The 22,910-nt window shown below is 42.2% G+C and overlaps 1 protein-coding gene across 1 annotated transcript in view; it reads right to left on the bottom strand.

Moving 5' to 3' along the window:
- Positions 1-10,275: 10,275 nt before the first annotated feature.
- Positions 10,276-22,910, bottom strand: part of MAOA (monoamine oxidase A) — a 71,062-nt gene continuing 58,427 nt past the window's right edge. Inside the window, exons 9-15 of the mRNA XM_036840902.1 lie at positions 22,735-22,831; positions 19,257-19,310; positions 15,030-15,087; positions 13,431-13,528; positions 11,145-11,256; positions 10,877-10,939; positions 10,276-10,690 (exon numbers count right to left, since the gene is read on the bottom strand). Of these exons, the coding sequence (XP_036696797.1) occupies positions 10,544-10,690; positions 10,877-10,939; positions 11,145-11,256; positions 13,431-13,528; positions 15,030-15,087; positions 19,257-19,310; positions 22,735-22,831 (629 nt within the window). The 3' untranslated portion in view covers positions 10,276-10,543. The remainder of the gene's footprint in view (positions 10,691-10,876; positions 10,940-11,144; positions 11,257-13,430; positions 13,529-15,029; positions 15,088-19,256; positions 19,311-22,734; positions 22,832-22,910) is intronic.

Here is a 22,910-nt window from a genome sequence, read left to right as displayed (position 1 = left end):
TCTTCCAGACTAACCTCCGGTTACTAATTGGCTCATTTAAATTCCTTCTTTTGAGGACATGTTACAATGGAAGTAAAATAATTAAAGAGCAGCAAACTTGAATTTGTGGTTGGATACGTTTGAAGCTCTGTCGTTACCATTCTGATACTGGGCACCATATGAAATTGTGGTCCAGGGAAACAACAGTCAGTTTTAATTTTTCTCCTGCAAATGATGTTTCATAGTAAAATCTGAATATTAACGGTGATCCTTGATTCTTACTTGCTTATATCTCTATGTGTACCCAAAATACTAGCTTTAAGGCAGTGCTTCCCAAACTTTTTCACATCAAATCACATAGGAAAAAAAATGACTGTATTTGTATGGCATATTTTGTAAATGGATAAGGTTACTCCATGCCTGGAAGTGAGGAGCTTGAGGGCTCCAGGCACGCGAGACAACATCCCTGTGCCCAGAGGGCTGATGGCCTCCAGATCTCTGCACACGTATAACCCATTTGGGGTGGGACTTATCATCTGGGGAGACATCAAACATCATTTAAACAAATATGTAATTTAAAATCTTTATGGAGGGAAAGTAAAGATAAGGAATTATGATGGTGAATTAATTGTGAGGAAGGGATTGTCAGGAAAGGCATCTCTGAGGAAGTGATATGTCATCGGTGACCTGAAGGATTTAGCCAAGTGAAGAATGGAGAAAAGAACCTTCCAGAGAGAGGCAACTGAGACAGAAAAGGACTGGCTATGTCTGAGGATTTATACGCAGAACTAGATGGCTAGAAGGTTCTGAGGGAGAGAGGAAGGATAGGCGAGGACAGGGAAGCAGGCAGGGGATAGAGCAGGCGAGGCCTTGGGAACCATGATCCGTCACATCCAAAGTGCAACAACAGCTATTGAAGGGATATCGTCTCTGACTGAGGATCAGATTTGCACTTTTAAAGAGATCACTCAGGCTACTGAGTGGTGTGGTTTAAAAAAAAAAAAAAGAAAAGAAAGAAACCAGGGCATTTTGATAGAAGACTAACGAGAGACATGATAGTAGAGGAGAGAAGTACTTCAAGATGTATTTTTAGAAGTAGTAGTAATAACAGACCACAAACTGCTATTGCATCTTCATTTTTTTAAATTAATTTTTATTTTATATTGGAGAATAGTTGATTTACAATTTTGTGTTAGTTTCATGTGTACAGCTAAGTGATTCAGTTATACATATACATATATCCATTCTTTTTCAGATTCTTTTCCCATATAGGTTATTACAGAGTATTGAGTAGGGTTCCCTGTGCTATACAGTAGGTCCTTGTTGGTTATCTACTTTATATATAGTGGTGTGTATATGTTCATCCCAAACTCCTAATTTATTCCTCCCACCCATTCATTTTTGTTTTTGAGGCTATCATTTACTGTTACTAACAGCTTCACCTGCCTTATCCTATTCAATGCTCAGAACAAGTGAAGAGCTCCACGTAACAGGTGAGAAAATCTACACTCAATACCAAGATTCAAACCCAGGCCTAGCTGGCTCCAGAAACCTGAGCTCCTCACACTTATGCTCTCCTACCAAGGATTTAACCAAGAATCTGTTTCCAAAGAAAATTCTTAGGGCCAACAAATCAAAATGTACATGTAAGAATAATAAGTATTCTCAGCTCTGTGTCAAATCTAAGAACTGAAACCAACATACTTTCCTGTCCCTGAGCTAAACAATATGAGAACTAATCAAAAATAACTTGGCTACTTGTCCCAGGAAGTACTTGCTCCTTGTATACAAAACTTTGAACCAACAAAAATAGACTATTTATTGAGATGAACAGCTTGTTCACCAAGACTCACTTCAAGACCCCCGCTTCAGTATGCCTACCAATCCTAAGCTATTATGTCATAGACTCTGCCAATCCAAACCAGTTTTCTGCCTTTCAAGACTGGCCTTAAAAATCACCCACCCCAAACTGAAACTTATAAACCCTATAAACCTATAAACTCTATAAACCTATAAACCCTGCCCTAATTTCTCCACTTTGAGACACTGCTAAGACCCTGTCAATGTGATATTCGCCCTTACAGCAGTGAGTCGAATAAACTTAGCTTTGCTTGATCGACATGTTTCCTGGTGGTCTTTTGGGAGGTCAACGGTTGACAAGTGTCTGGTAGGAAGCTCTGTTACCTAAAGGGAGACCTGAGAAGAAGGTTCTCATAAGAGCACAGTATTCAGTTGTGTGCAGAATCTGAAAGAATTTGGATTAGAGAACAGAAATTTATTTGGATTGGAGAATAGAAATTTCTGTTCTCTAGTTTATTAAAGGTGCAAAATTGGAGTCTAGTTTCGTGCTTATGTAAGACAAATACACTTCTCAGGACCACAGATTCCGATCTTTTTGTATCTAAAAAGCAAAACTGGGAAATGGCTATATTCAGGAGTGTGGTGGGGCAGGGGATGGGGCATTGGTGGGAGCAGAGGACAGCCCATGTGGTTTTAAATCATTCAAAGTTCTACCTAATGCTCCAAATGCAGGTGCCTGAAATAGCAGGAATTTGAGGACAGGCCAATACTGGCATTTAACTCTCCGTTTTCAAGAACATCAAGGCCCACGTGGTAGGCTGAATAATGGCCCTGACAAAGATGTTCACACCCTAACCCCAGAACCTTATGTGGGAAAAGGGATTTTGCAGATGTGGTAAGTTAAGGATAGTAAAATAGGGAGATTATTCTGGGTTATCCAAGTGGGCCCAGTGTAGTCATAAGTGTCCCATAAGAGGGAGGCAGGAGGGTCAAAGTGAAGAGGAGGTGATGCGTTCATGGTAGCAAGAGATTGGGGTGATGTGGCCATGAGCTAAGGAATGCTGGCAACCTCTAGAAGCTGGAAGAGGCAAGGATTGGATTCTCCTCTGGAGCCTCCAGAAGGAACCAGCTTTGTTGACACCTTGATTTTAGCCCTGCAAGACCCATTTCAAACGTTTGACCTCTAGAACTGTAAGATAATACATTTGTGTTGTTTTAAGCCACTAAGTTTGTGGTAATTTGCTGCAAGAGCAATAGGAAACTAATGCAGCCCATAAAATTGAATGGCTGACATAGCAAAGGTATTCATGATGACTGTGAGAGAAGCTGATCTGCTCTCACTCCCTTTGGCCCACTTCCCAGTGAACTTGACTTCAGGATGCACATTATGGCCTGCTCTGCGCAGTTCAACACCAGCAGATGGGCCCCCATCTGCGTGCATCTCCTGTGTTCCCTGGTTGATGCTGATACATTGACCCACGGGAGCTGGCTGAAGACACTTACAGGGCAAGCAGAACTCCTTTACTCATTTTCTTAATAAAATCGAATTCGGGGCTTCCGTGGTGGCTCACTGGTTGAGAATCTGCCTGCCGAGGCAGGGGACACAGGTTCGAGCCCTGGTCTGGGAAGATCCCACATGCCGCGGAGCAACTAGGCCCGTGAGCCACAACTACTGAGCCTGCGCATCTGGAGCCTGTGTTCCGCAACAAGAGAGGCCCCGATAGTGAGAGGCCCGCGCACCGCGATGAAGAGTGCCCCCGCTTGCCGCAACTGGAGAAAGCCCTCGCACAGAAACAAAGACCCACACAGCCATAAATAAATAAATAAATAAATTTTAAAAAAATAAAAAAAATAAAATCGAATTCACTGCTAGACCTATTTGGTGTCTATTTAGTCTGGGGTGCACGGTTTACCAGCTTAGATGTCGGTCTTTTCAGGGTAGAGTGGCTGAGGTGCTTTATGTTTAGCTCCACTGAGATCCCATAAACGGAACCTACAGGACTCTTATGCATCATTCAACATGTCAGGCACTATTAACCATATATTTTTTGAATTCATATAGCCCAGAATAATATAGGCTGTTTGGGGGACCTCCAAGTTAATCCCAGTACAATATAATGTGTAATCACAGTTTTGACTCCCAGTGCTTAAAGCGTAGTTGCAGACGTTTATTGCACCAAACGACTCCAAGTCAAACTTCCTGAAAACCCTCCTTACATTCTGTCTCGCTAGGCTGTCAAGGCAGCTTTTGAAAACCCCTCCTTCTCTCCACCTGCACTCCATAGCCCCAAGTTGATTTTCTGAAAATTTCTCTTCTTCTCCCCACTTCCCTTCTCTTGCTTTTTCCAGATTAGTTCCCTACCCGATTTAAGGTAAAAGCCATTCCACCTCTCTCAGCTCACACCAATGTTCTTCCTTACCCATTACTGAGATGGACACAACAGAGGCTGAAGAACCAAGCAGTTCTAACAAAAAAATCTTACTGGGAGATTAGGGCAGTGGAAAGGCTGTAGATACTAGACATTAATATTTTTGATCCATGTCACAACCGGAAAGTAAGAGAACCACAGGTAGATGTGTTTGGAGGAAATTCTGGAGGTGACGTCTCTTTAGTTTAGCGAAGGATGAAATTGTCTTGAACACTTAAGGTTTTCCGTTGGAAGGAAACAGCAGTGTTTGGCCAGAAGATGGCACTCTTTTAAAACAAATTTAGTCAGCCCTTTAGCACAGGGGGTTGGGAGACAGTGAGTCATAGTTGATAAAGATCTCAGAGTGCAGAGAAGGGCCAGGTAGAAAGGAACAGATGACTGTAGGGGTGAAAAATAGTCAGTGGAGCAAAAGGGATTTAACATTCAGCACTTACTGATGCTTGTTGTGGTTTTCTTTAACATTTAGCCGTGCCATCTGCTGTGGTCTGAATGTTTGTATCCTCCCAAAATTCATGTTGAAATTCTAACCCCGAAGTCGATGGTATTCGGAGCTGGGGCCTTTGGGAGGTGATTAGGTCATGAGGGTGGAACCTTCATGAACGGGATTAGTGCTCTTACAAAGAGGCCCAGCAGAGATCCTTTGCCCCTTCCACCATGTGAGGACACAGCTAGAAGTCTATGAACCAGAAAGCAGGCCCTTCTCAGACGTCGAATCTGCCAGTGCCTTGATCTTGGACTTCCCAGCCTCCAGAACTGTGAGAAATAAATTATTGCTGTTTAAAAGCCACCCAGTTTATGACATTTTTGTTATAGCAGCCCCAACAGACTAAGATACCATCTCATTATTTTTTATTTCCTTTCTCTGCCCTATGTAGTGTTCTTACTGACTTCCTCCACAGTGATGCTTATAGAGGTTTGAGGACAGATCCTCAAAACCTCCCCTGAAATCTCATGTCCTTCTGGAAACTCCCCCTGCATTCAGAGTATCTCAGGCTTTCCTGCCATAGCCACAGTGAATGTGTTGGTGTCTACAGTAGGCTATGTTCTCCACGAGGTAGGCTCTATCTGTCTTGTTCACTGCTGAGTCAGGGAACAGAGCCCTAAGTTCTGATAGAGGAGAAGAAATTCTTACTGTTACCCAACACCTTCCTTTGTTTCCATCCTGGTCCTCCAATGTCTCAGCCAGCTTCTCCTGGCTAAGGGCTATGTCTTGCATTTTTACCACAATCTCGGTGTAAAGCAGACAGTGTGGTTTTAAAAAGTTAATCCATTCAATATTGATGTGCTGCTTACTAGAATGATATCATAGTCAGCAGACATTAAATGCTGACAAAAGAGCTACGATTTCTATCTCATATAGTGAGGGTGCAGTTTTTCTAATAAACTTTGGCACTGCTCTTATCATCATGGCATTGACACAGCAGAGGATAAGAATTGTCTTGGGATGGGCTGCTGGAAGGGTTATTTCTTGAGGGGAATTTCTGGTCTAAGAGGGCTTTTTTCTAACTTTTTCGCCCCTATCTTTTTGCCCTTAACCAGGCCTTTCTTACCCATTCCCAGTAGTTTTACAAAATGGTTGCTGGTCTTGGTACTCATTTTTCAGAAAATCAAAGGCATCCAAAAAGAATTTGTCATTCACATGATGTAAAAACCAAACCTTGCATTTTTTTATTAGAGACCTGAGAACAATTTGGACCTCTGAGTAAAGCCTTCATATGTTTTGCTCGGTTAGGAATCTTTTAAAGGAATTTGAGTATAAACGTTCTTCTGAGGGGCAGATACTTCCCAGGTCAACCACAGTCCCTACTACTCCCTAATGTCTCATGCCTGCTGCTGTTCATTGTTAGCTGCCTGACTCCTGAAGACATTGGATTTTGGACTCCTGCTTATAAATGCACATTCCCCACACCTCCACCTTTAATCTTTCTATTAGTAACCTGTAGAGGGGGCTCCTTCATTGAGACAGAGTTTGAATCATTTCCAGAGTACATTCCAATTTTTTTTTAATTAATTAATTAATTAATTTATGGCTGTGTTGGGTCTTCGTGTCTGTGCAAGGGCTTTCTCTAGCTGCGGCAAGTGGGGGCCACTCTTCATCACGGTGCGCGGGCCTCTCACTATTGCGGCCTCGCTTGTTGCGGGGCACAGGCTCCAGACGCGCAGGCTCAGTAATTGTGGCTCACAGGCCTAGCCGCTCCGCGGCATGTGGGATCCTCCCAGACCAGGGCTCGAACCCGTGTCCCCTGCATTGGCAGGCGGACTCTCAACCACTGTGCCACCAGGGAAGCCCCTACCTTCCAATTTTGATTTTTGATTTTTCTTCCACATAAATAGTGCAGAATACAATCTCCCAAAGTACAAAAATAGTGCAGAAATACAATCTTCTAAATGCAACTCTCTTACCTAATAGGGATAGGTTCACAGAGAGAGCTCCATTCTATCTGTAAAATCAAAGCTCAAGTCCACAATATCTTTTACCTGACAAAGGGCAACTCTCTATATTTTTGGAGGGTGTAAAGTGGATACTGTGGGTGCCCCTCTCTGGATTCCCCAGCTGCAGGGATTCCAGGCGGAGCTCAGTTCACAGCTGCAGTTCCTCACCCAAGGTAACACCCCTTCCTAGAGGGTGGCTAATGAAGAGATACAGAGGCCAGACCCCTTTGCCTCAATGGGAGACGATTCTGAAGGGCCTCCCCAGCTCCCCTTTAGGATCTGCTGAGGCCCCGGCTGCAACTGCTTTGTAGGTCAACTCCTGCCCAATCCTGCCTTCCTCACCCCCTTATGTGTATTTCCTGAGAGCCATCCCCAATAAACTTTCTAACCTGACTGCATGTCAGAGTCTGTTTCTAGAAAACCCAACCTAAGACAAGCAGTGAACCGAGATACAGAAAGGCTGAGTGACTTGCCCCTACCATACTGATAGGCAAACATAGACAGAATTCTGGCAACAAATGCATAAATCACATAATGTTGTCGTGAAAAGAATCCTTGGAAGCTATCAAAGGCAGCCCACCCTTTTCCAGACAGGGAGACTGAGGCAGAGAACCAAAGCATTTGTTCAAGGAATCATAAGCTAATTAGGTGAGAAAGCTCTGATCAAACTCCACATTTTCTGTGGCCCAGTCGGGCAGACAATATTCTAGCATTTAATCAGCTCCCAGGAAACCTTGAAAAAAATACAAGTCAAACTGAACTTTGAGAATTTGGAGTCACTACCAGGTGGCTTTTTAAGCCCATCCTCCATGGACAACGTCTCATTGTGACCTCCTGCTATATGAAGCCATTTAACCTTCAAATCATCACCTAAATAGAGGAGCCAGGTCTGAATCAGAGGTGATAGTGCGCTTTATTAACAAACAAAACAGTACCACACAGGCAAAATCGTACTTCAGTGGCAACACATACACACATGTGTACTCCCACGTGTAGCACTGGGGCACGTTTCAGACAGAACATTAGGCGCCAAGTTCACAAACTAAACACAGTTCACAATCCTTCGATATCTTGTCTTCAGGCTAATATAAGTCCTTATTTAACAGCTGTGACAAAAAGGTTAACTTTTCAAATCTCATTCTCAACCTTACTACGGAGTGAGGCTGACTCAGCCTTCAGAACTGTGAAGCAGCTGACTTAACAGGGCCAGGCTCGATCAGCTGCCTAAACTGACTTGAGTATCTCTGGGTGGAAGAGAAGACCTATGGCATCTTGGTGCTGGACCACCTCATGTATGTTGGGAGTTCTCAGCTCCAATTTCATGCCTAGGCACACCTGGGCTGGCATTTATTTTTGATAATCTGTAGCTTAATGGCGCGATCTAATTAGGATGAATTAATCGGTTTGCTAAAAAGTTTGAGAAGAGGGTAAATCACATACTCTGGAGTCCTTCAACATTCGAGACTTAGATATGTTAACAAGCTGATGACTGTTAAAACAATTGCCAGTTAAGTTGAAGTCAGCATTTCCCAAAAGGTGTGTCAGAACCGAGTTAATCAGTAAGCAAACAGAAACAACTGAAATAGATCAGGGATGTGATTTCTCAAAGCAGTTTGGTATAAAATGCAGCAAGTCCTTATGTATTGGAGCATATCCAAGACAATACCATAACTCCCAAGTTAGCTAAAACACTTTTCAATTGCAAGGTAAAGAGTGGCAGAAAAATCCTCCACTTTGCTTTGAGGACGTAATTTTGGATTTACAATAAGGTTAATTATGTAATAAACTTGGGTTGGTTCCTCTGGCAATGTTTAATTCCCAGTCAATAAAAAATAGCCAGCGGATTAGATTGCATTATGGGGAGATAATGGAGATAAAAAGGATATGAAACAAAATACTGAATATGGGAGAAGATAGAAGCAGTAGACTCACCAGCTATAAAACAACTGTGTGACATTTAGTACAGGGGCAAAGACAAGGGTATCACTATTAAAAATGGTATCATTCTACTATAAACGGTATACTCTATTATAAAAGTATAAAATAATCAAGATGCAGAATGATTGACCTGATTAATTTTAAAAAAGGAATTTGAATCTAGTTTATATAATAAATGTGTGGAAGCAGGTCCATCAAAATTTTAATTGATTTAAAAATTTTGGCACATAAAGAATAAGCTTCAGCTAGCTAGAAACTTCATTTAAAATGAAAGGCCTCATTCATCAATGATGCAGGATAAGGTATTACTGGGTATCTACCACCTGGGTAGCTGAGTCCACAGAATCTTCTTAACGGCTTTATTTGATCACATCTGTGTTGATTTTTCTCAGATATTTATATTAAAAAAAGATACTTTATGGCTGAAACCTTTGGAAGGGGTTTTTAAAAATCTGACAGTCTTTTTTTTTTTGGCTGCACCTCAGGGCTTGTGGGATCTTAGTTCCCCGACCAGGGATCGAACCCAGGGCCCCCGGCAGTGAAAGCACCGAGTCCTAAGCACGGGACTGCCAGGGAACTCCCCTGACAGTTTTTAAAATGGGAAAGATAAGAGGTGAGCACTGTTCTGAGCCCACATTTCTCCTAAGACAGAGAACTTAGTCTTCATATATAAAATCACTCAATTTCATGTCTTTTATAAATCTTAACAACTAAGGCAAGTGGGGTTATAGTAAGAGCCCTCATTTCCTTTCTGTATTTGATAGTCTCGAGAAATAACAATCACTCTCGGCGCCCCCTCGATGCTCTTAGCTGAGTGTCCCGCGGGGCCCGAAGCGTTTACTTTGAAAAAATTAGAGTGTTCAAAGCAGGCCCGAAAAAAAAAAAAGAAAGAAATAACAACCAGAAATTTGTCGTGTATTTCAGTACTTATTTGAGAGAAATTGGCATGATGGTATTTACTCGAAGGTAACCATGTCAAAGATATATTTAAGTTAACAGATCTGCCTAAGTTTACTATGGCTGTAGGAAAAAAGAAAAGATATATGCCACTAGGGGCCTTCAGAAGGCCAGGGTGTACCCGAAAAAAGGAAACTACTGCTTCCCTGGAATTGGCAGAGAATGTTATCGACAACAAGCCAAGTGACGTCTAGCCACCTTCCAGGAGGACGAGAAGGAGCCTATAAACCGACTATTGCAGTCGGTTTCACGCAGAGCGAATCAGGGAGGCCTCCTGGGGGACACTCTTGCCACTATTTGACTCTGCTCACCTGGGGAGCTACAGACAAGTCACAGCAAGTCAGTTTATGCATTCTACCTTGGTAAACACTGTCCTTTTTAAGAAGAAAAAGAGGAAAAATACAAACAAACCAGCACGAAGGCTAGATGTCTAGAAACTTCACAGAAATTAGAAGATTCCTGAGGCAGCCGCCCACAAGATGTTGTCCCCTCACTGGTCTGAGGGCCTGAATCCTACCTCCACTGCTTTCCCTCATCCAAAGTGGGAGCTGCTCACCCCAGGAAGCTGTGAGTCTCTGGGCTTTAGGCCTACGCTTCACCCTTTGCTAAGGACTTCAAAGGACAGTCACAGGCTGGGCCTTAACCTACTCGGCCTCTACAGAGAGAAAGTTAAATGCTTCATTTCTGCGTTCATCAGACATTTTGTGTTAAAGGGGAGAAAAACAGGACACAGAAACTGTTTCTTATGAGCATGTCAACTTTAACTTCTTGAAATTAAGAAATTGATCACAAGGTTATTTTCTACCAATCAATACGAGCTGGTCTACAGACAAATCACAAGATGGAGTTTGATCTTACGGAAATTAAGGAGGTGATACACTGAGATTAAACTGAGGGGTTAAATCAGTGCACTTAAAGATGATCCGATGACACAGCCTTTCAATTTGTCAACATTTTGCTTTAGATGATGCTGGGAAAGAGTAAGCAGAAAGCATGAAGCTGAAACTTCAGCATCGGGTCAGCAGCCTGAACTTGCACACCGCAAACCACAGGGCAGTTATCGATGTGGAAAATCCGATGATCTTCAGCAGGCCTGTCACGGAAGGCAGGTTCCTCTCCCAGAAGGTGTGGGTGATTTCTACAGCTGGAACATCCTGGATGAATGAACATAGATCTTTAGCAGAAAACTCTTACACGGACAAGGAGGGGCAAAACATATCAGTAAAATCAGTGCGTGGATCTGCCCTGGAGAGTGGCATCTACAATGACATCAGAGGCTAGAAGATGAGAGATTTTTACATGCAATTCCTGGTCTATGGAGACGGAGCTGCCAAACTTACCTCTGATTCAGGTTCTTGGACCCATATGTCATTCTTTGCCACCTTCCCCAAAGCATTCAAGACCTGAAAGAAAGTGGCCATGGTATTATGAAATGAGGTTCTGTAGCTTCGACAGATTCAAGGCCCTGCTGGCCACAGCTGAGCCTCGTGTGTGGAGTGAGGGGCAGGGAAGTGGACATATAGACCATCAGTGGTAAGATCTGGAAAGACCAGATGCCAGCTGTGTTGCTGGACTCGGGAGGGAGAGCGACTCGGCTTCCTGTCTTACCTCTCTAGCTGCCCGTTCTCCGGCCTCTACTGCCCCTTCCATGTAACCGCTCCACTGTGTGGCCGTCTCCGTGCCAGCAAAGTAAATCCTGCCCACGGGCTGGCGGATCACCCTTCAAGGGAACAGAGAGGTCACACAGAGTTACCTGCGAAGGTGCTGAGGATCAATGAGCCAATCACTGCCCTCATCTACCCCGCAGAAGACAAGGAGACTCAGATTGTTTCCAAAACTCCCATGCAACTCAGCCAAAGGTGAAAGGTTCCTCCTTGTTTCCTGGGCCTGCACCGAAGGATCTGAGCTTTCAAGCCAGGGAGAATCAGGCCGTCAGTTCATCAATCACTAAAGGTGATGATGACCTTTTTCTAGCCAGCCAGAATTAGAAATATAAGAATGTGCATTAAGACCACACTCAGATCGATGTGCTGCATGTTTCCTGTTTGCAGTCCATTCTGCTACCTACAGTAAGGGGTGAGTTCTTCATGAGATCACATCTGACTGCAGACCCCAGCCATGCAGATACTCCCAGGGTGCCGGGAGGAACCATGGTGGCGAGTGGGAAGACAGGGAGAGAAACTGATTTGTAGCAAAGGAGAGACCCGAAGGATTATATGTCCGAAGGATTATATGTCTATCTCCTTAAAAAACAACCTCTGGGAGTTTGGGGTTAGTAGATGCAAACTATTACATATAGAATGGATGGACGACAAGGTCCTACTGTAGAGCACAGGGAACTACAGTATATTCAATGTCCTGGGATAAACCATAATGGAAAAGAATATAAAAAAGAATGTGTGTAAGTGCATAACTGAGTCACTTTGCTGTACAGCAGAAATTAACACAACATTGTAAATCAATTATACTTCAATTAAAAAAAACCCTTCTGTACAGTTAGTTTCTATGGATTTATCTAGAGACTGCCTGAGGGTAGCAAAATGGGCCTTCTCTTATGAAGAGGTCCTAGTGAAGAGACCCACGGAAAGGTTGGGCTGAATGAGCAACTGTCCCCTCCTACCTTGTCAGCTTTGACTCCTGCCACGTCTGCAGCCACTTTCATGAAATCTCCTAAACCGCTACCTCCACCCCAAAGGCCTTCACCTCAACCCACTGTCACGCCTTTTTCCAACTCAGGAATTCCTAGCTTCATCTATTCCTGATCCTAGTCCCACCTTCTAGACTCCAGAAGCACTCCAGTTCATCAGTACAGTTATCACTAACAAAGGCTATTCATTCTCAGCTTGAGATTTGACACAAATAGCCAACACTAACTGCCCTTTGGAAAAGGAATTGTAAAAAGCACCCAAGACCTAAGTAGATTTTCCCATGAATCATTTAATCTTTTATCAGATATTGATGACTTTCACTGAAATACTGCACAAGTCTAAAATGATTGATTCTGGCACAAACCTAAAATTGAACTAAAATCATTGCTTATTTAATAATTCAATCAAGAAAAAACAAACAAAAAGCTCATGTAAGGTAAGGGTTAACAAACCCTTCTTCCTCCTCTGTGGACACACGTGACCTTGAGTTAACTTTCTAGTTCTGTTCCTCTAGAAACCTGATGGAGGTATAATGCCATATATGTTGCCAGGCAGCACTGCTTGTGGTAAAAATGGCCCTCTTGCATCCCCACATTGGTAAATTGTATCTGGGATGGGAAAACTGTCATGAATTGTAAATATCTGGGAAGAGTCTATAACTTTGGGCTCTCTTGAGTGTGGTACATCTTGTAACTGGGCATGTCCCTTGCGGGGACCCTGGACACTGCCTACGAGGCTGTTATAAGAGACCATGGCTCCTGTGATGCATGGGGCTTCTAAGCTAAGGTGAACTCTCCCATCTTGCACACATGTCAACTCCCCGTGAGTGAGCATGCTTCCCTGTGAAGAGGAATGTCTGATGCTGCTCTGCCGGCAAGACATGTGTAGTCCGTGTCCTTCTATGTAGACTGGTGTCCAGGAGCCTAGAGTAGCTGTGCGAGACTAAATGTTTAGTTGAGCTCAAGAAGGCCCCTTGGAGGACACTGCAGCTTGCAGAATTCTCACACGTAGCGCTGACATCTGAAATCCTCACCAGTGTCCTGCGACTATTTTATGTGCTGTCGGCTACTGTCCTATGTACGGACATACTTCTTTTCCTATGGACATCCAGAAATATACAAACTATCTGGGACATTAGAAATAAGAATGCTGATTCCTATTTTTTTAAATTCCCATTGAGCTTTGCTTGTCTATTTTTACGTTTGGCTCACGCCTTGTATCAAGTGGTATAGGGTCTGGGTAGTACCTTCCGTACTGAGTCATGATCCCAGGGGGGAAGTAGGCCGTGTAGCAGCCCCCGGAGTACTGCTCCTCGCACCAGTTCTTCTCTTCATAGTGCACCGGCTGCAGTTAAATGGGGAGAAATTTTCAAAGGGAAGACAAAGCTGAAATGCTACCAGTCAACAATAAAGGCTCTTATGTGCTTTACTTTAAAAAAAGTTTACATGAAAAAAAAAAGCAGCACTGTTTCTGCTCCTGGGCTCTGCGACCACGTGTGTTAGAATATTTAGTCCCCTTCTCACAGCCACCTCTTCCTGTCTCTCATTTACAGATTCAAGGCGTGTGTATGTCTCCTTGTTAGAATCTGCACTGCTTAGGAATCTTGAGAGATGAATCTTCTCTACGTCAAGAAAGAGGGACTTTAAATGTGGGAAGTTAATAAAATATAAGGAAAGTATTCAAAGATGTTGGATAGCTACAGATGATTAAAATCCATGAGGATGAAGATTTTAAGTGTTCCGTGAGAAATAAAATTATAGTCTGTACCAAAAAAAAAAAAAAAAAAAACAGCGCTGTTTTTCTAACTTAAGGGGAAACACGACAGTACCAAGTAATGGCCTTTTGTGAGGTACCAACTGACAAAACGTGTATACTTTGACTTTCTCAACCTCTTGCCCAGGAGAGACGTGAAGTATTCCAATATCTGGAAGACAGGGCATCTCCATGCACATTCTGAAGTCTTTAGGACCCCATCAACAATCAGGTTCTGGAAAGGTCTGCTCCAATCTCCCCATTCTCTAAAAAACAGACTTTACTTCCCCATCTACCAAGGCATTACTACCGAAAAAAATGGGTGGGAGGGAGAAGGTAGAAGAAAAGCACAGTGTCCAAGAAAAAGGCTTTTTTCAGAACCCCTTCTCTCAGCTGGAAATGTGAATGATGGGAATCCTGCTAAAAAGGGAACAATTAAAGATGAAAAATGTTTCCCAAGGGACATGAGAGAACCTTCTCTGATTTCCCTAACACATTCTGCAAGTTTACTCTTTGAACAGTTCAGAAAGCCCCCAGCTATCTGGTAGGGCCTTTAAAAAGAATTTCATTCTCATAATTGCTTTCAATGGTGGATTGAAAGCACTGAAATTTCTAAATGAAGTGTGAATTGAGTCTGCAGATAGAAAAACAAATTAGTATGACTTTGACCTGGGCAGAGAGTCCAGATTCAGTCTATCTTATCAAGTATATACTACTGTGTCTTCACCAACAAATGACGATACAGCTGGGATTTTATTTTGCAGCAGTCATTTGACATTGACAAGAGGGCAGGACCTCTGTTCTGGGAACTGATCTCAATCACCCTGGAGATAATACCTGTAGCTCCTGCCTCTCATTACAACTGGCTGCCAGTTATCCAGTGAACATTTAAACAGCCCAGGAAACTGCTGCATCAGAAATTGCATACACTGACAGCAGCTTTTAATGGTGTTTTGTGATTGCTGAAGTTAAACCTCCAGTAAGCATATTCCTTCTCTTCATAAGATTGTCAGGAAACCAGAATCTGCTTTGCTTTACCACTTAGAGCAAACAGAGCAGAACCTGCTAGGGATTAAAGCTGGGGATTTCTTACTTGTAAAGCTTCTTGGGATCCTAGCACTTTGGCGTACAGCTCACAGATTTTCCTCTTCCTATAAAAAAGAACCAAAAAATGTTAAGGAAGTAATGACTGATGAGTATAGAATAAACACAATGTGTTCTAGGGCTCTTGCCAATGAACTAGATTTATTAAGGGAAAAATTAAAATCAATGGCCTTCTGTATGAACAGTTCCATGAATCTCTGCACTCAGATTAACTCTTTTCCTGAATACAGTCATGTGCTTTGAAGATGCAACAGAATTTTTCTTCTCTTTTACATTTTTGCCTCTTTCACTACCTAATACCATATCTATTCAGTTAAAATGGGGAAAATGAGATTAAATTCAGTTTTAGGAATTGATTCTAAGTCACTTTTCTGGAATATGTAAAATTCTAAAATAATCTCTTTTACAAGTCTATAGTAAGTATGATGGTGTCTTTTAACTATCCTATATTTATGTTTTAAAGATCTATGAACATATAAAGCTCATTTAATCTTTTTTTTTTTTTTTGCGGCACCGCATGGCACGTGGGATCTTAGTTCCCCAACCAGGGATCGAACCGTACCCCCTGCAGTGGAAGTGCAGAGTCTTAACCACTGGACCGCCAGGGAAGTCCCCATTTAATCTTTTAAACATAACATAAAATATGCTATATCAGGAAAGGCCTACGGTTATTCCAAGCTAATAACCTGTCACTTGACAGAATGGTCTGTGGACACAGTACTGGGTCCAAAGGGCATCTGGGGCGGGGGTTGGGCATGATGCGCTATGTGATGTTACCTCAAACAGTCTTTGGTCACCCGCATAATTCATTATGTAAATGACCAGCACAGAACATGGCACATCTTATATCTTAAAAATCAGTAGCTTAATTTATCTAAGCACTTCTTGAAACAGATACATTTTAAACTCACAACCACTCTTGGTGAAATTAAAAAGTTCTAATTTACTAAAATCACCCATTTTAGAAATGAATGGTTCTATTTCGGGAATTGTTTGAACAGGTTCCCACTGACCCAGTTATATACTTTAGGTGTTTACCTTCTTTAGTCTTTATATAGTTTAAATACTGAAAGTGCTCCAACATAATAAGGAGCTACTGTATAGCACAGGGAACTCTACCCAAAAGTCTGCAATGACCTATATGGGAAAAGAATCTAAAAAAGAGTGGATATACACCTGAAACTAACACAACATTGTAAATCAACTATACCCCAATAAAACTTGTTAAAAAAGTGCTCCAAAATATTTTTTACAGGCTAATAAGCAACTGTAAAAAAATATGGCAAAGGGTTTAATTCAAATCTGTAAGACAAGCATTAGAAGCTAAAGAGACAAACGGCAAAACAATGTTGAGCCGGGAAGAAAGGGGGGAAGGGAAGGTTATAGTTATTAGTAATAAACAGATTTTAAAAGACGCCAATTTCGGAATTCCCTGGTGGTCCAGTGGTTAGGAATCTGCACTTTCACTGCAGGGGGCCCGGGTTTGATCCCTGGTCAGGGAACTAAGATCCCGCAAGCTGTGCAGCACAGCCAAAAAAAAAAAAAGACGCCAATTTAATGTTGCCAAGTTACATTAGAAAATATTTTTTAAATGTGTCCCCAATCTCTCTGAATAATGTGGGACAAAATGTAACTTTATAGATTTATCCAAATGCTCACACACCATTTATACAGCTCCTTCAAGGAGCTGTTCATACTACAGATCAATAATGATAAAGGAAAGGCAGAACTGGAAGAAGTCTCAAGAGTACTGTCCACCTGACCGTCTCTCTCTGTCTAACCCAAGCCCCTCATTTCGGACGTGAGGAGGCTGAGGCTCAGTGCACTGAAGAGACTGGCTCAACATCACTCAGCTAATTAATGGCAGGGTCGAGGGTCTACTCTCCTGAGCATCCCTCCTATAGTAAGTGCTCAATAAAAATTTACTGAATCAAAATCCATCCTCAGCCAAGTATGGTACCCTCTTTCCTATGCTATGATAAGATAGGTGACTGATTCTTACCTACTTCACATGAGTGTTACAAGAAATTATTCTGACATTTTGAGTCAATTAGAAAACAAAAGTATTGACAATCATTATTCTGAAAAACTTAATAATGCTTAACTTATTTTCAGTATATAAAAAATAATAAAATCTTTGTTACAACAGAGTGAACCTTAAAATCTAATCAACCTACTTCGTAGGCAATTTTTCATTCATGAACAATAAACTAGTAATAATAGAAATATAAGTCATTATTTACTATACTTCACATTATTAAATGAGTCAAGGATTAGTTCATACAAACACATCAGGAAATTATCTTCTCCATCCCTTCCTCTCATTAATATAAAAATTTTTTAGAAAAGTTATATAAGGTAAGGATGTTGGAGCAATGCATTGATTGATTAGCTGGACTCTAAAAATAACACAACATACTTTACTATTTTTTTGAAGTTAATTAATTAATTAATTTTTGGCTGCATTGGGTCTTCGTTGCTGCGCGTGGGCTCTCTCTAGTTGCAGCGAGCAGGGGCTACTCTTCGTTGCGGTGCACGGGCTTCTCATTGCGGTGGCTTCTCTTGTTGTAGAGCACAGGTTCCAGGCGCACGGGCTTCAGTAGTTGTGGCGCACGGGCTCAGTAGTTGTGACTCGTGGGCTCTAGAGCTCAGGCTCAGTAGTTGTGGCGCACGGGCTTAGTTGCTCCGCGGCATGTGGGATCTTCCCAGACCAGGGCTTGAACCCGTGTCCCCTGCATTGGCAGGCAGATTCTTAAGCACTGCGCCACCAGGGAAGCCCCAACAGAACGTACTTTAAATGATGGCCAAAAGAGGTCACTGTGCAAGTTGAATTTACCCACTGGTTTCTAAATCTGGCTGCTCACCATAATCACTCAAGAGGCTTGTTAAAAAGTACAAGTACTCGGGCCCCACCCCTAACCTACCAAATCATAATCTATCAGCCTCAGAAAAATTTTCCAAACATTCTTTGGGAAATGTTGATGCAGTTGGTCCTGAGAACCATTACTTTAGTCAATGACACTCGGAGTTCTAAGGGTTTTTGCCTTATAAAAATTTTGAGAAGTTTAGCCACTATGTGGAATCATAACCAAATGTCTACATCCAGGCTGGTATTTATTTTACTATTAATAAGGAGGGAAAGCAGGAAATCCAAAAGAAAATGTCAAGCTTAGTGTGACGTAATGAAAAAAAGTACATATTAGATGCTATTTCTGACTTTGTCAGAAGCTAGCTGTGGAGCCTAGAACAAATCATTCCCCATCACTGGACCCCCAAATTCTTCTTCTATTGAGTGAGTAGGTGAACAATAAAATAGTTCCCTTCCTGACATCAAATCTCATGGCTGCTCAAATAAACAAATCCGTGTGCAAATACGGGAACTTCTGCGGCCTTTCCCTGACTTGCAAAGTCATCAAAGTAACTCTCAAAGCAAGGGCCGCTAGTGGATTTGCTGCTTAATTTTTAAATCAAATGCAGAGAGAAGTATACATTTGCATGCGTATTGGCCCTCTTCAAAAGCTAACAAAGGATTTAGGGTTACCCTAAAGAAGGGAAGCCCAGAAATGTCCAGAGGCAGCCCCCCAACAGCCTAATGAGTGTTTCCAGGTAAGAGTTCCAGGTAAGATTTTACTTGAACAAAGGATTCCAGTGTAAAACAAAGCAAAACAAATACAACAAAACAGAAAGACAGAAAGGGAGAAAAAAAGAAAAAAGCCATTGTCTTAAAATAATTGTTTTCTACTAGGAAGCTCTTGGGAGAAGGGAACATCAGAGCTGTATCCCAGATAATCAAAGGAGCATACTTTTATGTATACAAGTTGGAATAGGTTGGAAGACCTATGTATGGATTTGCTTTTCAGAAAAAGTACCTGTCAGAGAAACTTGGAGAAGGGCTAATGGTCTGGCAAGGTGATTGGGACTTGGCCTCTTAAGCTTTATTCACAGCTAACTTTTTTATGATTTTTCTCCATCCATTTACTGGGAAAGCCTACCTCTCAACCACTGTAAAATGAACACAAAGATGTGAAACTAAATTGATATACACATATGGGCAAGGACTGAGTCAAGGGGGCGTAGCGAAATACAAAAAGGTTGATTTGTTGGGATTTTGAGATGAATGAATTATTGCGTTTTTCATAATGCTGTTATCCTGTTGTTAGTGCAACAAGCACAATATAAAGCTAACCTTTTATACGTTTCAGGTGTAAATTCTTACCTTAGTTCTTTATGGACTTTAGCAAGGCGGTCAGCTTTTCGAGCAAGGATGAAGCTGGAGAGAGAGGTTACATTTGAACGATTAGGGGACAGTGGTTTATCTTAAGAGTTGTCTCTTTAAAGTGTTCTTGCCTCCACCTACTCAGCATTAATCAACTCCCCCACACCCTCCCATTATTTCCCTCTACTAGAGCAAATGCCAGACTGTCTTCATCTGCCTCTCTGTCCAAAACCCCTGCTAGGCTGTGGGATCCTAAACGACAGGTCACCTCCTACTCAATATTTTACCCCTAAAGTTTAGCACAGTCCTTGGCATACAGTAGGAAATCGACTGTTAGATGAATTAATGTTGCATTAAATGATTATCCTGGCAATGACTGTTGCTGTCTGCCAAGTACTTGATAAAAGCTGGAAAAACAAATATCAATAAGTGCTTGTTGGGAATTCCCTGGCGGTCCAGTGGTTAGGACTCTGTGCCTCCACTGCAGGGGGGCACGGGTTCGATCCTTGGTCGGGGAGCAATAAGACCCCGTATGCCGCGAGGCGTGGCCCCCCAAAAAAAAGTGCCTGTAGTGGCTGCCATGGTGGGCCACCCAGATCCCTCTTCAGGACCAAATGCTCATTACCCTCAGCTTACAACCAACCCCTCCCTAGCAATCGCACTCTGTAGCAGAGAACTGCCTGGCGCAAGGTCCCATCCCTTCCCAGAATGACTGGCTCCGGAGTGTGGTGGGTACCAAAGCCCAGCCCTTCGCCTCAGTGCAGACACCTCTGAAGGGCCATCCCCGCTCCAGAGCTTCCCAAGGGATGGCTTTGGCCTCTGTTGGGGCAACACTGGAGCCCAGCCTCTCCCTCTGCGCAATCCCGATTCCTTCCCTTCCCCCCAGGTAGCGCTCCCCATAGCAGTTCCTGAAGAACCTCCTGCACCCAAATCTCCATCTCCGAGTTGGCTTCCTGGAAAACTGGCCTAGCACAGTCCTCAAATTCAGTGACTCAGTAAAACTCAGTTATAATCTCTCTGCTTCCCTTTAATCAAATAGATTCTATTTATTATACTGATATTACTAATTGCATGTATATTTTAAAGAATTGAATTGTGACAAGAAATCCTTAGTTATACTATTATTAGAAAGCTTTCAAAAAATCCAAATGAGCTAAAGGACAATGAAATTATTTCTCCATTTAAAAAAAGTTTTAAAATTGTATTTTTTTGTTCTAGACTGAAAAGACAAGTAGATCAAGACTGAAAATGCGAGGGCTGAAAACAGGTATTTCATCCTCTCCCTCAAGCCCCCCTCCCAATTAAACTGTTCCTCAATTTGATTGGCAATTCCTTTAGAGTTGTTATCGAGATCATTCTGGGAAGCAAAGATACAAAGCTGTGGACTGTTTAAGAAATTTGAACCATTGAACTTCTGGGGACATAGTCATGATTTTGCTGATTTAACTAACACTTTATGTTGTGGCTTGCTGGTAATGATTTTAGTTAAATTTTAGGTTTCTGCAAGAATCAATCATTTTAGACTTATGCAGCATTTCAATGAAAATCACCAACATCTGATAAAAGATTAAATGATTTATCTGAAAACCCTTTTAGATCTTGGGTGCTTTTTACAGTTTCTTTTCTAAAGGGCAGTTAGGGTTGGCTATATCTGTCAAATCTCAAGTCATGAATGAAATAACCTCTTTGATCTAATTGTAACAATGGACAACTATCATTGAACTTTCTTTGGTGTTTTATTGGGGAAATTAAACATCCTGGCTTTGGGCTGGGAACATTTCACAGCTCTAAAGTACAAGGTCCTTTCTAGTTTCCAAAAGGCACTAGTTATCACAAACAGTGCTGGGCAATTATACCACCCCTGTCTTCAAGGCTTTCATTGCCTAGAGCAAAGAGCAGGGTAGAGGCAATATAGCTTCAAGGCAAGAACAGGGTGGAAGCAATTGTCCAGATAAAACAGATCAGAGTATCACTTTCTAGGAACTGCCTAAATAAGCCCATTACCATCTAGAAGGCTTCTGCAATACATGTCCTTGTTAATAAACGTAAAGAAACCCCAGAAGAGCAGATGCTGCAATATTTAATACCCAGGGCAAGAAGAACATCAATATTCTTTCATCTACAGTTGGATTGATCTTGACCGACAAGTCTCCTGAAACCTCTACCTCAACCTCCTGCATTTCTTTGGCACATAGAAGGCGATGGCAAACTGCCCAAACAATCTATGTATTTTCTTGCCCAGGGGGGTCAGAGGTGAACAGGGTGCAATGTTCCTATAGTCTTTACATTGTGAGCACCTGCCTTTACCAGGGAGGCTGGTGCTATTTCTTATATTTTACAGCCAGATAAGTGGTTATAAAATGTCTTGTTAGCAGTCCAGTAGCATAGCCTTTTTCTAAGTCCCTAGGGTCATGGGTCTGCTCCTTTTGATTTTGTAATTTCCCTTCAGTGATGCAATGCACATGAGCTCAACTCTCCTCGGGGTGAAGGGGAAAACCACTGGTTTCTAAAAGTCACTGACTGCTATAGAAGCTGTGCTCTTTTATTGCAATGTGGTAGAATAAATAGCCCTTTTGTTCGTATTGCTTTGAGGAGGACTAAAAGACATGGCAACTGGGAGGCTACGGCACTCCTTAGAAATTTCTTTGTGGGAGCTCCGATTCCCTCTCTGGAACCGTAGTCTCCAGAGGGCAGAGCAGCTGTGTGAGGGGATGGTAGGAGAGAAAAAGAGCTCTCCTCTTCCAGACACAGAACCTTGCCCTGGACCATCCCTGGTGAAGTAGCCATGGAGTGACCTACTGGATAAAGTGCCCTACACTCAAGGCCCGGCTCTCCTTTGAACTGCACTTCCTCATTAGTCATCCATCTTATCTCCCAGGGTAACAATTAACATATTTTTCTTCACTTTCTTTTTTTTTTTTTTTTTTGGCTGTGCCACACAGCTTGTGGGATCTTAGTTCCTCGACCAGGGATCGAATCCAGGCCCTCGGCGGCGAAAGTGCGGAGTCCTAACCACTGGACCACCAGGGAATTCCAACAATTAACATATTGACATTTGCTATGTAGTGATGTCTAGAATGGAGAAAGGAATAAAGCCCAGAAAACATAACTTTGGAAGGTTTTACAGGATAAAACAGTTCTCATTCCAGAATGGTTGTCAACATCCTGTAGGCAAGGTGGTCTACCATCCCGCCTGTCTAGCTGCGTTTTTCACTCTGTCCTCCACATGTAAGTTTACGGGGGAAAGAAACATATGGGCACAAGTTCAAAGTGGTGTTAATTTTAGTAAAGTTTCTCAGTGTTCTTGTGCCACATACTCTATTACTCTAATATTTTCATACATGGAAACATGACATAAATTGTCTGTAGGGTTATTTAGCATTGCTTGAGCTCTGGTCCAAAACAACATGTTCTGCCAGCACACACACCAATACACCAACAGAGTTTGAAAAATGCAGAACACCCAGCTCTAACTTACCCCATGATGGCGGGCAGCGATCCATCTGGCTTGGTGTCATCCAGGGTTATTGAAATGGGAGCTTCCTCATCTTCGATGATCATACAGCCACAGTAATCTTAACCAGAAGAAAATCAATAGGAGATTGAGTAACCTCACCAGAGATTTAAGAGGGATATTTATATATATATAACTCT

This window comes from Balaenoptera musculus, chromosome X (genome assembly GCF_009873245.2).
Source record: "Balaenoptera musculus isolate JJ_BM4_2016_0621 chromosome X, mBalMus1.pri.v3, whole genome shotgun sequence".
NCBI classification, from domain to species: Eukaryota; Metazoa; Chordata; class Mammalia; order Artiodactyla; family Balaenopteridae; genus Balaenoptera; species Balaenoptera musculus.
Note: the sequence above shows the minus strand (reverse complement) of the source record. Positions and strands in the feature narration are given on the sequence as shown.